At 44.1% G+C, this 15199-nt stretch overlaps 1 protein-coding gene across 1 annotated transcript in view; it reads right to left on the reverse strand.

Moving 5' to 3' along the window:
* LOC135221067 (probable ATP-dependent RNA helicase DDX31) overlaps positions 1 to 15199 on the reverse strand; it is a 93320-nt gene that overhangs the window by 40253 nt on the left and 37868 nt on the right. The window contains exon 2 of the mRNA XM_064258830.1: positions 7701 to 8060. Coding sequence (XP_064114900.1) covers positions 7701 to 8060 — 360 coding nt within the window. The remainder of the gene's footprint in view (positions 1 to 7700; positions 8061 to 15199) is intronic.

Below are 15199 nucleotides of genomic sequence, written 5' to 3' on the forward strand. Positions count from 1 at the left end.
TGCGCCTGGCTGGAGCCTTGCGCCTGAATGGCGCCTAGAGCCTGGCTGGAGCCTCGCGCCTGGATGGCGCCTCGCGCCTGGATGGCGCCTCGCGCCTGGCTGGCGCCTGATTGCTCCTCCCTCCTGGCTAGCGCCTCGCGCCTGGCTGGAGCCTTGCGGCCTGGCTGGCGCCTTGCGCCTGGAGCTTGGCAGAAGACTTCATGATTACTGTCTATGAGTCTGCATGCCTCAAGAGTTCAGCGAGGTAGGGGAACTATAATGACAAAACCCTTCTGGATCATCAAATGGGGGCTAGCCCGCTACACTACAGAGCCTTCTCGGATCATGTCAATGGGGGGCTAGCCCGCTTACACGACAGAGCCTTCTCGGATCGTGCCAATGGGGGCTGACCCACTTACATGGCAGAGCCTTACCTGTATCATATCAATGGGGACTAGCCCTCTTACATGACAGAGCTTTAGGTTTCTCTTTACTGGAAGGAGCCTTGCGCCTGGATGGATCCTCAATCCTGACTGGAGCCTAGCCTTGAAGGAGCCTGGCACCTGGATGACGCCTGGCTGGCTTCTAGAGCCTGGCTGGCGCCTCGCGCCTGGCTTGGCTGCTCCACACTTGCTGGAGCTTCGAGCTTGGAAGAGTCTCTAGGCTGTCTGGCGATGTCCACATCGGACACTCTTATATCTGTCCGATTTGTTCGCCTCTGGCGCATTTGCGCCAGGTTGGAGGCCCGCTCCTTCTCAGTATCCGACCATGACAGAGTTCCTTGGAACTGTCCGCCTCTGGCGTTTTTCGCCTGTATTGCATTTGGCGCCTGGCTGGCGCTACATTGTCCGAGAGTCCTGAACAACCACATAGTCTATCAGGAGACTGGAGAAGGGTGGAAGAAATTCTTCCCCTTTGATCTTTTGGCCCCTGGCAAGGGGAGGTGATTGTAGTCAGCTACATCCAGTAGACGACACGATATCTAACAATACGAGAGAGAGAGTCTTCCTCCGAGGAGGATCCTTCGTGAATACTTCCTTTGCTAACGAGATCCCCTTCTTACATGTTGATGAGGTTCCTCGTTGCAGAATCTTCCCTATCCTTGCCCGAAGGAAGGGAAGGAGTCTGGAAGTCGAAGGAGACTCCGAGCTGAAATTGGGCGGAACCCTGATTTCTAGCTCTTATTGTATCCTTCTGAATACCTTCTGGGAAGCATTTCGAGCCCTCATCGCACCCCGAAGACTCTGTAGGCAAACGTTTAAACCATCTCTTCTTCTGTAGATGAAAAAAGTAAGTACCCTGCCTGGGCAACGAAACTTCTATCTGAAAGCGTTGCGTCAGGAATAGAGGGTTTTAGTTCTTTTGCCAGACATACTATGCTGGCAAGAACCCATTGCCGAGTCTCCATTGAATCTGATGCGAGATTCCAATGCACAAAAAATTCACTTGTCTTCTTGGTCGTTTAGGGCTAAGAGAAACAAAGAATTCCTTCATAAACTTTCTCAAAGAAGTTTGATGAGGAGCAGTTCATTTTGTCGGAACACGGAATCTGTGGCCCCACAAAAAGATCCCAATTCGAAGTACATGATATCCTACTCTTTGTCGTATTGCGGTATCGTATAAGATCCCGAAGATCTTAATCTTCTGTTATCTCTAATTCCCCTTGTAGAGACAGAGTATAGCCTTTTACTGCATACTTTTAATGATAGCAGATATATACCTAGGTGATTCTTCCTCTGAAAGTGAAGAAAGAACCTCGCTATGTGGTTCACAGAGGTTATCGGAAGAGGACAGTTTCCTCATTCCATCTAGCACGATCTGCAGCAATGCTATGTCTTAGCCATGAACTATGTCATTTACCTTGAAAAAATCCTCTCATTCATGTCCACTTCTGGTCAGTCTGCACGCGGAAAGACTCAGAGTGGAGAGGTTTTTCAGGTCTATTTATAATAGATTCTGATAGAATATCCAGATACTCTTGGAAAAGCCTTACGAAACATGCTGTGAGAAGAACGTGACTTCTGTGAATCCAACTTCTCTAAGGCCAAAATGAGGCATTCATCCTCTCTTCCTTTGACGCCCATTTATCTTTAATATCTGTTAAGAATTTATAACTAGGGGAAAAAAGACTAAATTTTTGTTTTATTCCCCTTCTTTAAATTAAAGAATGTCGTATATTGCTACCTCTCTTGGTTCGAGGAAAAGGAAGCAGTCTATAGGAAGCCTGTTCGTCTTCTACCTTGCGAAGAGATCTATGAAGAAGACTTTCCGCAGGTTCTCAAAACTCTTTTCAATAAATGTTAGACATACGTTAACAGTTATTATCTTCGATCGAGAAGGTTCTCACGGACATGCAAAATCTTGCATCGAACCTTTAAGGATCGTTACGTTCCGTGTCTGTTCCCAAATAGGTTTCTCTTTTTGTTAACGCGAACAGGAGCGAAAAAAGAGATTCTCGATGCTCTTATGCGATATGAGAGAGTCGTGGAATTGGCCTAAGTGATTAAAATAAATCATTTCATCATTCCTTGTAAGCGACCCCTTTCCGATTAAATGGGTAACGAAATCAGGAACGAATCTTGCCGTTACCGAGCCTCCGAGAGGCTACTGGTTTGTTTGTTTGTTTGTATGGTGTTTTTACGTGACTTCCGAACCACGTCGAGAGTGAACTTCTATCACCAGAAATCCACATCTCTCACTCCTCAATGGAATGGCCGAGAAAACGAACCCGCGACCACCGAGGTGAGAAGCAAACACCAAACACCACTACTGGACTCTTAGGTTAATAACTCGCTAAAACGAGAAAATATCTTGGATGGTGCTTCTGGCGCATTGCGCCAGGCTGGGGCGGCTTCTGAAAATCTGGCGCAATTTGCGCCAGGCTGGGCTCCTCTGACGCTTTGCGCCTCTGACGCTTTGCGCCAGGCTGGCGCTCCTTCTAGTTCTTTTAGGTTATGTGCCAGAACATCCTGTGCCCTATGGTACCCGACATCCTTCACATGTTATTAATTCCGTTCTTAGTAGGAAAAAACTTTTATATACGTACGTATAGTCCATTCAGGGAAACAACTTCTGCCACTAAGAGAATGTTTTTCCCATCCGACTCACCCATCTTCTCTTGAGCAATATCCGATTCTAAAGAGGTTGTGTGCGTTTCTCGAAAGGATGAGAGAATTATATTATATCGTGCTCTGCCGTATTAGAATCCTTTATAATACTGTCACATTGTGGTAAACAGCATTAATCTAGGAAACCTTTGTAAGGATACTAGGAATTCTGTAGTTAACCTCGGTATGTGCATAAGACTTGACCATACCGTAGTCTAAAAATGAATTCTCTTCTACTACATGCATCTTTCTCACTAAGCATGTACTCTAATAAGCCATGCTTTCGTAAGCATGAGAGCATCATATAATATAGAGTTCCGCTGCGTTAGAATCCTTTAATAATGTTACCTACGGTAAACAGCATGAAATGTTGTAATATCTTTCTTATTGAAAGCTTCTTAGCAAAAGGCAGACAATATTTTATTTATGTTTGCTTAACTATCCCCTCAATCCGAGATTGTAAGGGAGAGACACGGTTAGTTATTCCATCCCGCAGGAGAGAGACATGTAACCAACCACTCATGACCGACACCTACATGTTACTGCGTTGGTCTCTAAGGCGCGATAGCAGTCTCCGTTAGCCGTCTGGCCTTACTCTTCCAGAGTTGCCAGCTACTCCATTAAATAAAGGAATCTTATAAAATTATAATCGAACTTCAGGAAGTTCTTATTCATGCATATTTAAGCGAAACAAGACTTCGATAAATCTAGAAGCTAAGTAGGTGTTTGTCTTAACAATCCCTATAAGCGTAGTCCTTCCTAGGAAATTCCTGGAAGGATACTGGTAATTGATTGGTTGCTCTGCAAAGAAGTAACTACGGTATGTGTGATTTGCCGTATCGTATTCTCATACGACAGATACTCTACTACCTTCTTTCCCTGCCGAGGCAGATAGAGAAAGGAAAAATTTTTACTGTCTTCGTTTTTTCTTTTCGTTAATAGAATGATAGAAAGAGTATATATATCTCCTAGAAAGAGTATATATATCCTAAGGAAATAATAAATCAGGAACTCTTTAAATCTTCGTGATTTCCTCATAAATCGCGGAAGAGACAGAATTCCTGTTCATCTGTAGGGTTTACGGAAGGAAGTAGATATTTCCTATCCGCCATCATACCAAACGTCGATGAGATTCTTATAAGAATAAAAACTCCCAAAGCTCTTGCCTCTTCATAACGAGGGAAGAGCATGAATGAAGGAGAGAGTCCGCATTGAGAGGAACTGCCAAACACAGGAGTCTTCTGAATAATGAAAAAAAAAAAAATGGCTTCTCTTAGTATCAGAATCCTTCTGACAAACGCGACGGCGTTACTCAAGTTAAAAACTCAAAGAGGAGCCTCGCGACTGACCTCTCTCTCATAAGATTTGGAATATTCTGGCGCCTGGCTCCTTGCGCCTAGCGCCTGGATAGTTCCGAACGCCTACTAGACCCCTTTTAGAAAGAGCCTCTTGCCCGGAAACGTTCAATGGAAGGATCGTTCTGATTGCCACTGTACTATAAGGCTCCTTGCTCTAGCCGTCTGTTTTTCTGGCGCAATTTGCGCCAGGCTGGCGCTTCGTCTCTTTGAAGGCGCCTTGCGCCATGAAAAATTTTCTAGAACGCGGCTCGCGCTCAGTTGCTAGAACGCGGCTCGCGCTCAGTTGCTAGAACGCGGCTCGCGTTTGGTTGTAGGCACGCGGCTCGCGCTAGTCTGTTTTCTGGAACGCGGCTCGCTGCTGGCTGTTGGAACGTGGCTCACGCTGGCTTGCTGTAACGCGGCTTCCTAAGTTCCTGGTCCTGGCTGGCTCTTGCTCAGTGTTCTCTTAGTTTTCAGAGAACGCGCTAGATCATCAAAACATATACATTCTTCGTCTTTTCGGATGTAAGATGAAGAGACGCACTTTTTTAAGGATGCCCTTTCAATGGCTATCCTTGGCAGTCTGGGACGCTCTACAGAACCTGCCGAGGGGACGCCTGACCGAGTGGGGATTCTCTGAAACCTCCTTACGGCTTTCGACATTCCTTCTCCCCTGGGCTTGGGAGCTTGAAAGAGGTCTAGGCCTGGGAGCGAGACAGAGCCGATCAGACGCACCCTCCACTGCAATGGGGAACACTAGTAATCACTTCTTACCTTTCAATAGCTCGCATTTTGAGCCACAATCCTTGTCTTCAAATTGCAATTATGAATTTGAAGTTTCTGCGAAGTAAGAAGGTGATGAGGATGCAACACTACTAGTACTGGTAATACTCTAATTGCTCGTTAGTACGAGTTTCCAAAAAACTTTTAAAAGAAACGTATCTAGTTACATGCTTTACTGACTCCCTAAAGTAGGAAGTCGGTATATTTCCTCAATCAATTCTAACACTTATTACACGTATTAATGAATAAATATTAATATTTCCCTTTCTTGCAAACTATGTGAGTGTCTACCGAAAATTTCGGTAGTTACACGTCATATATTCTTCGAAATTTTCGAAGCCAAATTCATTAAAAAGTTAATAAAAGCGTATGCCGAACCAAAGACCCAGTACTTCCCTGCAAAAGACAGCCCAGAAGATCGATGGCGATGAAAAACGAAAATCAAGTCAGGAGGTAGCAACAACATATGTTGACACTACCGCGACAGAGAAAATCTGGTTCTAGAACGGGAATGGTTCCTATTCCTGCCACCCAGCGGCAGGGGGGTAGATCACCTGACCTACCTGCAGCGTGTGCCGCGAAATTCGAATTTCTGTCGGACGTCAGAGACATAAGCTAAGTATATATCTGCCGGGGAAGTTGCATGTACAAAAAGGCACAGTCTATATCTTGACTTAAAAACAAGGTATAAAGGACATGACCATATTTCCCAACACCCTTGTAAGAGAACTCAGGTTGAAGAGAGCATGGAGCTCACTCAAATGCCTAGCTAAGGCTATGGCTATTAAATGTCTTCAGTTTAAAATTTCTTAGAGAAGCATCTTCCACGGGTTCATACACTGATCTGGACAGGTGTTTTATCCATTATGAGGGTTGAAGAGCCCTGGGCAAAGCTTTCCTCTCAATAGGTTAGCATACTTGAAAAGCATCAGAAAAGCCCAAGTTGATGCCTCCTGCCCTTGAATACATGAGAGGGCAGAGTTCTAACCCTTGACTGCAAACACAGACAACTTTTTTTTATCTATACAGGAAAAGTATGCAGTCTGCTACTATCAGAATGTAGGCTATGAGTGGATCACCAGCTACTGAAAACTTTCATGAAAGGCCAGAAGATTTTTTATACAAAGGATGGGGAAAACTGAAGCAGCAAATATAAATTGGACAGCAAAGCTAGAAGAAAAAGAAGGGAAAAAAAATCTTAAAACAATGCAGGTTGGGCTGCAGTGACACTAAACAGAACTTACAATATTGCCTCCTGCTGGCCACAATATCCCCATACATATTGAGAAGAAGCCTACAAAGAGTAGGGTGGTCCACTTGGTATACAGGAATTATCAAGGAGAAACAAATAAAAAGGGGGTTAGGTGCACAAACACTTATTCCAAAAGACTTTCTTGAACAAAGTATGGTTCCTGAGAGGCATACTAAGGGGATTTCTCACTAACTAGGCTAACATGTTCACTGTTTTTGTCAAGTACAGTGGCTTTTTTTGTACAGCAACACTGAGTGTTCACTAATTAGTACTGTATTTTTTAATTTGAAATAATAACAATATCATTTCAAAGATTAATACAGTAGTGAAATAATAGTTTAATCTATACTGTTTGATGTAGGATAATACATACTTTAAGTTTACATTTGGTATTTGAACTTCTATCATAGGCAGTCATATTTGTGTACACCAAGAACTTACTGTAGTAAATCTTTTCTTTTTATCATAAATATATTTGTACTAACATGATGTAACATGATGTAACAAACCTAGCATTCTGTTTGGAGGTATGTATGTGTCGCATCGATCCAAACTACCCACATATTTTAGACTATGCTCTATACAGTAGTACTATCCTAAGATAAATACCAGTATAGTACAATAAATATCACTTCAAACTCACCTCACAACACAGGAAAATAGATGTTTGTTTTGTATATGAACAACTATCAAATTAAGCATTGCAATATTAAAATAGGCAGTTATAAGCCAGTTATAAGCAATTTTTTGAGGGGATTTTTGCATTTTGTGCAGGCAAGTAGATTCTGTAACCTATTCCCACATAAAAATGAGGGAGCACTGTATACAATCAGTCACATACTGAAAACTAGACCATACTGAAACTAGGCCATGAGGCTACTAATAGGCCAAGAGAGGGAAACCACAACTCTTGCCCAGGCGATTAAGAAAAGACTGACGCGGTAGCGCAGATGCGTGGTCCTTGACCCCTGATATACGCACACGTTGCCAGATCTCACAAGATTCCTTGCTTTCATCTGCGATTTAACCGGATCCAGCTAGGCGCTAGAAATTATCTTATTGTTAAGACCGAAGGTTTGTTCACGTATGAACAAAGAAATGGTTTACTTGTCACAATCATAAAAGCATAAAATACGGTAATAAAGATATCATCAATGAAACTTGAATATGCTAAACATGATTACTCTAGATTTTAAAAAATTATTGAAGGTAAAAGATGATACTTGGAGTTAAATAACTTACAATTTGTGGAGCAATATCCAGTTTTTCAAAATTACTATCAGAAAACACCTTTTCTGAAATTCGCTCAACGTGCGACTGTGGTACGTAGGGAATTTCTGGATTTCCTTTAAATAGTGATGTTAAAACATCTCTCCTCTCATCTGAAGTTTCCTTATCAAAACCAGCAGCTCCAACAAGTTTCACAACACGACTGGGGGCATCTGAGCTTTCCTGAGCACCACCTCCTGGAGAATTTTGACCAAAATTACTTTCCCTCGACACTGTTTTATGTTCGAATTTCTTTTTCTTGACTTTTGCAGAATGTTCAATATAATCACCTTCATCACTCCTTTTCCTCTTGTTAAAGTCTTCAAAGTAGCCCTGCAGGAAAAGAAAATTATATCACCTGGTGAAAATTTAATAGTACATGATAAAACAAAAACTAACTTCTGTGTAAATCAATTTCTATATACATTCTAGCCATGAATTTTTAACTAGTCTGCATTTACCACATCAACCCCTAAAAAGTTATTTGAGTAAGAAATAGTTTTATACAAGATTTTAGAATAGCCTGCACATAACAAATGAAAGAGGTCATTATGCAAAAAGCAAAAAAGTATGCTTTCCAAAATGTAAATGTGCCTAAAATTTCCATGATGACTACCATATTTCATGGTTCATGGAACCTATGCTTTACGAAAACTGTTGAATCATTTGAACAACCTATTTGTGCTTCTGTAACTAAGGCACTAATGCAATAAAAATGAAGTTTTTATTGTAAAACTAATATTGTAATACCTACCTGAACACCTGAATAAGCCCTGGTCACTTACCAGCCCGAACCATCATTTATTAAAAATTTACCAAATCTTTGGTTAAAATAAACGATCAGTGTTGCCAATCTCCTGGCAAACACCCTCGTTACCTAGTTACCAGCCCACCGCTGATAGCCCTGCCTCACTGGCCGGTCACACTTGCCCTCTCACGTCAATCATAACTCAATAACTCTGTATGAGAGGGGAGGAGGGTGGGAATCATTCAGGTGTTCAGGTAGGTATTACAATATTAGTTTTACAATAAAAACTTCATATTGCAATACACCCCCTGAACACCTGAATAAGCCCGATTAACAACATTAATTTGGAGGTGGGGAATCAAATCTACTCGGCCCTCCACTGTACCAGTTTATGTCAGTCAATATTTAAATTTAGGAGTAACGCGGGTCAGTCTCCAAGTTCATTCTTGTTCACTCGTACCAAACTAAATTTCCCATGTGTGGCCTTCTAGGCCTCCCATATGTGGAGGGAAAAAAACTCCCTGTACCTCTACTGTAAGGTCAAAACTCATTGAGTGCGGGAGGGATACAAACCTGTTTCCTCTCAGCTGGCTATGTGCCTCACCTGAGTAGAGGAAAAATGATATTGTTATTGTACAATAAAGTTTCATACATACTTACCTGGCAGATATATACTTAGCTATAGACTCTGTCGTCCCCGACAGAAATTCAAATTTCTGTCGGCACACACTACAGGTAGGTCAGGTGATCCCGCCGCCTGCCGCTGGGTGGCAGGAATAGGAACTATTACCGTTTTAAGCCAGATTTTTCTCTTCCACCTGTCTCCTGAGGGGAGGTTGGGTTTGGGAGGCCAAATACGAATCGTCCTAATTATCTGCCAGGTAAGTATGTATGAAACTTTATTGTACAATAACAATATCATTTTTCATAACATTCAACTTCCCTGTCAGATATATACTTAGCTGAATTGCACCTTTGGCGGAGGGCAAGAGACAGCTAATTACTGACCTAATAGGTAAACAACATATGTTGTAGGTAATACAAGTTAATTATAATACCCTAGTTTCCTACCCTGTTTAGGTGGAAGATTTTTCTTACTTGTGCTGAGAAGTCTGCTTCGCCTCAAAAGCTTCAGCGAGGGTGTGCCCTATGGCTGAGAACTCTTGAAAAGGACTGTCAATGGGGTCTTATCCACTTACTCAACAGAACCTAATGGCAATTGTCACTGGAGTCTTATTCACTTACATGACAATATACCTATGCCTCTTGGCATATAAAGGAGTAAAATACTGATCCCGATCACCCGATCCTAACCGTGGATTAGTAAATATGATTGAAAGGCGTTATCCCCAAACACCTTTCAAACAACCTAAAAAACTCAACTCCAATCATTTTTAAATCACAATATAAAATATAAGGACAAAAATTAATATTAAGGATCAGTCTTCTCTCCTTTCCCCAGCACTGTATCCGCTGATACATAAGGTCCTAGAGAGAAGCATTTCTCATATGTCACTCTCACATCTTTCAAGTAATGTGAGGCGAACACTGAGTTTACATCTCCAATACGTGGCCGCTAAGATGTTCTTCATTGACATGTTCTTGTGAACGACAATGATGTAGCGACTGCACGTACTTCGTGTGCTTTTACCCTTAAGGTCTTATATGCCTCACTATCACAGCTCATGTGGGCTTCCGTTATGATGTTCCTAACAAAAAATGCTAAGGCATTCTTTGACATAGCTCTTCTAGGGTCTTTAACTGCACACCATAAACTCTGATTGCAACCGTGCAACTGCTTCTTCTTCTGCAGGTAAAACTTCAAAGTTCTCACAGGACATAAAGTTCTTTCCATTTCATTCCCAACTAATTGAGAAAGGCCTTTTACTTCAAAAGTCCTAGGCCAAGGTCTCGAGGGGTTCTCATTTTTTGCTAGAAATAAAGGTTTAAAGGACAATACAGCTGAATCCTTCTTAAAACCCACTCTCGAGTCAAGCGCTTGCAGCTCACTCACTCTTTTCGCAGTGGCGAGAGCTATTAAGAAAATGATATTGTTAAGATACAATAAAGTTTGTTCATACTTACCTGGCAGATATATATATAGCTGTATTCTCTGAAGTCCGACAGAATTTCTAAAACTTACGACACACGTAGTGGGAGTTAGGGTGGTTAGTACCCATTCCCGCCGCTGGGAGGCGGGTATCAGGAACCATTCCCATTTTCTATCAGATTTCTATCTCCACTGTCTCCTGAGGGGAGGTGGGTGGGTACTAAAATTATATATTACTGCAGGTAAGTTATGAACAAACTTTATTGTATCTTAACAATATCATTTTGTTCATGAAACTTACCTGTCAGATATATATATAGCTGAATCCCACCTTTGGCGGTGGGAGAGACAGAAAAAAGGATTTTAGAAAACATATAAATGTATATGATTGACATCTTGGTTCCTTACCTGTTAGCATAGCTGACTTCGTGATTACTGTCACCCAAGCCTGCTTCTGCTTCACTAGAGTTACCAACAAGGTAGTGACCTATGTAGTTGGTGCGCTCTAGATGATCTGTCAACGGGGACGGGACCACAATGTGACTAGACCATGACCATACTTCCGAGGGCAACGAGGCAAAAAACCACCACCTAAGTTAGCCTAACAACAAACTCCCATATACCAAAGGCTAAAGGAAGGGACGACTGTACTCGGCAGCCGACCCTACAACCATAAACATACAAATATTAAAAACTCACCTACCCTTTTCTATGGGAAAGGATGAGTGCTACCTCCTGCCCCCAAAATAGTGTCTGCGGCGACGTATGGTCCGAGAGAGTAACAGCTTTCATAGGTCGTTCTCACCTCCCGTAGGTAGTGAGAGGCGAACACTGAGTTACTCCTCCAAAAAGTAGCACTTAAAATGTCTTTAAGGAGACCCATGTTTTTCCGCTGAAAGGCTATTGAGGTCGAAATAGCCCTTACCTTCGTGCGCGTTAACTTTAAGTATCTTCAAGTCACTGTCTTTGCAAGAAGCGTGCGCCTCTTTAATGGTGTTTCTCAAAAAGAATGCCAGTGCATTCTTGGACATGGGGCATGTTTGGTCTCTTGACCGAACACCATAAGTTCTCTGCAGAACCTCGGCAATCCTTCGTTCTACGAATATACTCTCTAAGAGCCCTAACAGGACACAGGACTCTTTCTGGCTCTTGACCAATGATCTCTGCCATACCCTTGATCTCGAATGTTCTAGGCCACGGATTGGAATGGGTTTTTTTCGTTTTTGGCCAGAAACGACATATTCAAAGAGCAGACTGCATTATGCCCTTTGAAACCGACTGTTGCTGATAGCCTGTATTTCGCTAACTCTCTTCGCCGTCGCCAGAGCAGTTAGGAATACAGTTTTCTTCGTCAAATCCCGTAGAGACGAAGATGAAAGAGGTTCAAAACGATTTGACATCAAATATTTTAGGACCACATCCAGGTTCCACGAAGGTAGCTGTTCGGTAGTGGTACCTTGGTCGTTTCGAAAGATCTCAATAGATCATGGAGATCCTTATTGTTAGCGAGGTCAAGACCTCTATGGCGAAAGACTACAGATAGAACGCTTCTGTAGCCTTTAAATGTTGACACTGCCAACTTTAGATCTTGTTTCAGATAAAGCAAGAAGTCGGCGATCTGGCTCACAGAGGTAGTGGTAGAGGAAACTCCTTTTCTCTTACACCAACTTCTAAAGGCTGCCCACTTCGATTGGTAAACCGCGATTGATGATGGTCCTCCCTCGCGGTGGCGATAGCTTTTATCCCACTGATTTGTCCAGGGGGGGGGGGGGGGGGGGAAAAAACCATCTCGCTCCGGGCCTCAACCTTTTGGATAGTCCTGAAATGAACGCAGTCATACTCAGAGCGGAGAGGTTTTTGTGGTACCTCTCGAAGTGGGGGCTGTTTGAAGTAGATCTCTCCTTAACGGAAGAGATCTCGGATAATCCACTAGGTAGAACATCACCTCTGTGAACCAGATCGCTGCGGGCCAAAAGGGGGCGATTAAGGTCAACCTCGTCCCCTCCGATGCTGCAAATTTTCTCATCACCTCCCCCAGGATCTTGAAGGGGGAAAAGCGTAGAGATCCAGGCCCGTCCAATCCCATAGAAGGGCGTCTACTGCTACTGCTCCCGGATCGAGAACCGGGGAGCAATACAGAGGAAGTCTCGCCGTCCTTGATGTTGCGAAGATGTCCACTAAGGGGCATCCCAAAGACCCCACAGTTCCTGGCATACTTCTTGATTGAGAGCCACTCTGTCGGCAATAAACTGTCCTTGTCGACTGAGGAGATCTGCCCGGACGTTCTCGACTCCGGCAATGAATCTTGTCAAATATTGACTTCTCTCTCCTTCGCCCAAAGCAGGATCTCTTTTGCTAGAGAAAACAGGGAGCGAGAGTGTGTTCCTCCTTGTTTCTTCAAGTATGCCAGGGCTGTGGTGTTGTCCGAGTTGATCTGAACCACACGACGGGAGACTTTGTACTGGAAGAACTGGGAGCGCTAATTGAACCGCTGCCAGCTCTTTGAAGTTGATATGCCAGGTTACCTGTTCCCCTCTCCAGGTACCTGACACTTCCTCCCCCCCTAGAGTTGCTCCCCACCCCGTGGATGACGCGTCGGAGAACAACACTAGGTCGGGGTTCTGAAGCTTGAGGGATACGCCCTCTGACAGCTTCCACGGATCGAGCCACATCTTAGATGGTTCTTCAACCTCTTCCGAGATGTTTAACTTCATGTCGAAGTTGTCCTTTTCTGTCCAGCTGTCCGACAGAAAGAACTGAAGAGGTCGGAGGGTGTAGCCCCCTGAGGGAAACAAACTTCTCCAGCGAGGAAATGGTCCCCAGCAGACTCATCCATTCCCTCACCGAGCATGAATCCTTCCCTAGAAAGGCTGACACTTTTTCTATGCCTTGTGCTGACGTTCCTGGGACGGAAAAGCCCGAAAAGCCACTGAATCCATCTGAATCCACAGATACACGATGGACTGTGTTGGGGTCAGATGTGACTTCTCGAAGTTCACCAGAAGTCCCAGGGACGCAGCTAAATACAGAGTCGTCTTCAAATCCTTCAGGCACCGGGTCTGCGAGGAGGCTCGTATGAGCCAGTCGTCTAGATAGAGCGAGATTCTGATGTTGGAAAGATGGAGCCACCTCGCCACGTTCTTCATTAAGATGGTGAAGATAAAAGGGGCCGTACTCAGTCCGAAACAAAGAGCCTGAATTGAAAGACCTTCCCTTTCAATACGAACCGAAGGTACTTCATCGATTGGGGATGTATCGGGACGTGAAAGTAGGCGTCCTGGAGGTCGAGTGATACCATCCAATCTCCAGGTCTTAAGGCCCCCAGAACTGACTGAGGTGTCTCCATCTTGAACCTCTGCTTCTCTATAAAGAGGTTTAGACGACTTACATCCAAGACGGGCCGCCACCCTCCCGATTGTTTCGGTACAAGAAACAATCTGTTGTAAAATCCTGGCGTTGCCAGGTCTAAAACCTGTTCCACTGCTCTTTTCTCGAGCATCTGCTCGAGCAGGTCGAAAAGAATCTTTCGCTTTGTTAGCGGATACGATGGGGACAAGTCCCTGGGAGTGGAAGTCAACGGGGGCGGCTTTATGAAAGGGATCTTGTAACCCTTCTCTATGACGTCGAGAGACCAGGGTCTGCCTCTCTTACTCTCCAGGCTTCTACAAACAACTGCAGCCTGGCTCCTACCGGTGACTGAAGGCACGATCTCTCACTTCTTACCCCTAGACTTGGAAGGGGCTCTACCTCTAGGAAGGCTTCTTCCTCGAGGAGACGATCTAGCGGAAGTCCCTCCACGAAAGGGCTTCTGCTTTCTAAACTGTTGCGTTCCAGACGACGTTGAAGGGCCAGCCGGACGTCTCGAAGACTGAGCCAACAGGTCTTGTGTGGCTTTTCTCTCTGCAGACTCACTGCCAGATCCTTCCCACAATAGGCTTGGGGGAAGAGATGACTCGAGAAGGGAGCATACAAAAGTTCTGTCCTCTGAGCGGGAGAGACAGACTTAGCCGCGAAGTTGCAATAAAGCGACCTTTTCTTAAGAAACCCCTGCTGAAAAATGAGAGGCTAACTCCTCTGAGCCATCCCTGACGGCCTTGTCCATGCATGACAATACACTGGACAGCTCCCCCAAGCTGATCGAGTCTGGCTTACGAGATTGGTTGTCTAAGGCTCCAAGACACCAGTCTAAAAAGTTGAAAACTTCTAAGGACCTAAATAGTCCCTTCAAAAGATGGTCCAGTTCGGAAGTCGTCCAAGAAACCTTAGCCGATGCTAAAAGGGCCCTCCTTGAGGCATCCACCACGCTGGCGAAATCACCTTGAGCCGACGTAGGAACCTTCAATCCTAATTCCTCGCCTGTCTCATACCACATCCCTGCCTTACCGCTAAGTCTAGACGGAGGCAGGGCGAAAGTAGTTCTTCCTTTTGCTTTCCTAGACTCCATCCAGGCGTTTACTTCCGGAAAGCTCTTTTCGTAGATAACGACGTCTTCATCTTCACGAAACCTGGAGACTTACTTGTCTTCGACGACGAAAACTGAGAAGGAGGAGAAGGAGGAGCAGCTGGCTGAAAAGTATCGCCAAACGAATCACGAAGTAGTCGTGCCAAAACTTGATAATCTGACGAGGCCCAGACGTAGCAGGTTGATCATCATCAACATCCTCCGAAGAACCG

This window comes from Macrobrachium nipponense, chromosome 2, assembly GCF_015104395.2.
Source record: "Macrobrachium nipponense isolate FS-2020 chromosome 2, ASM1510439v2, whole genome shotgun sequence".
NCBI lineage: Eukaryota > Metazoa > Arthropoda > Malacostraca > Decapoda > Palaemonidae > Macrobrachium > Macrobrachium nipponense.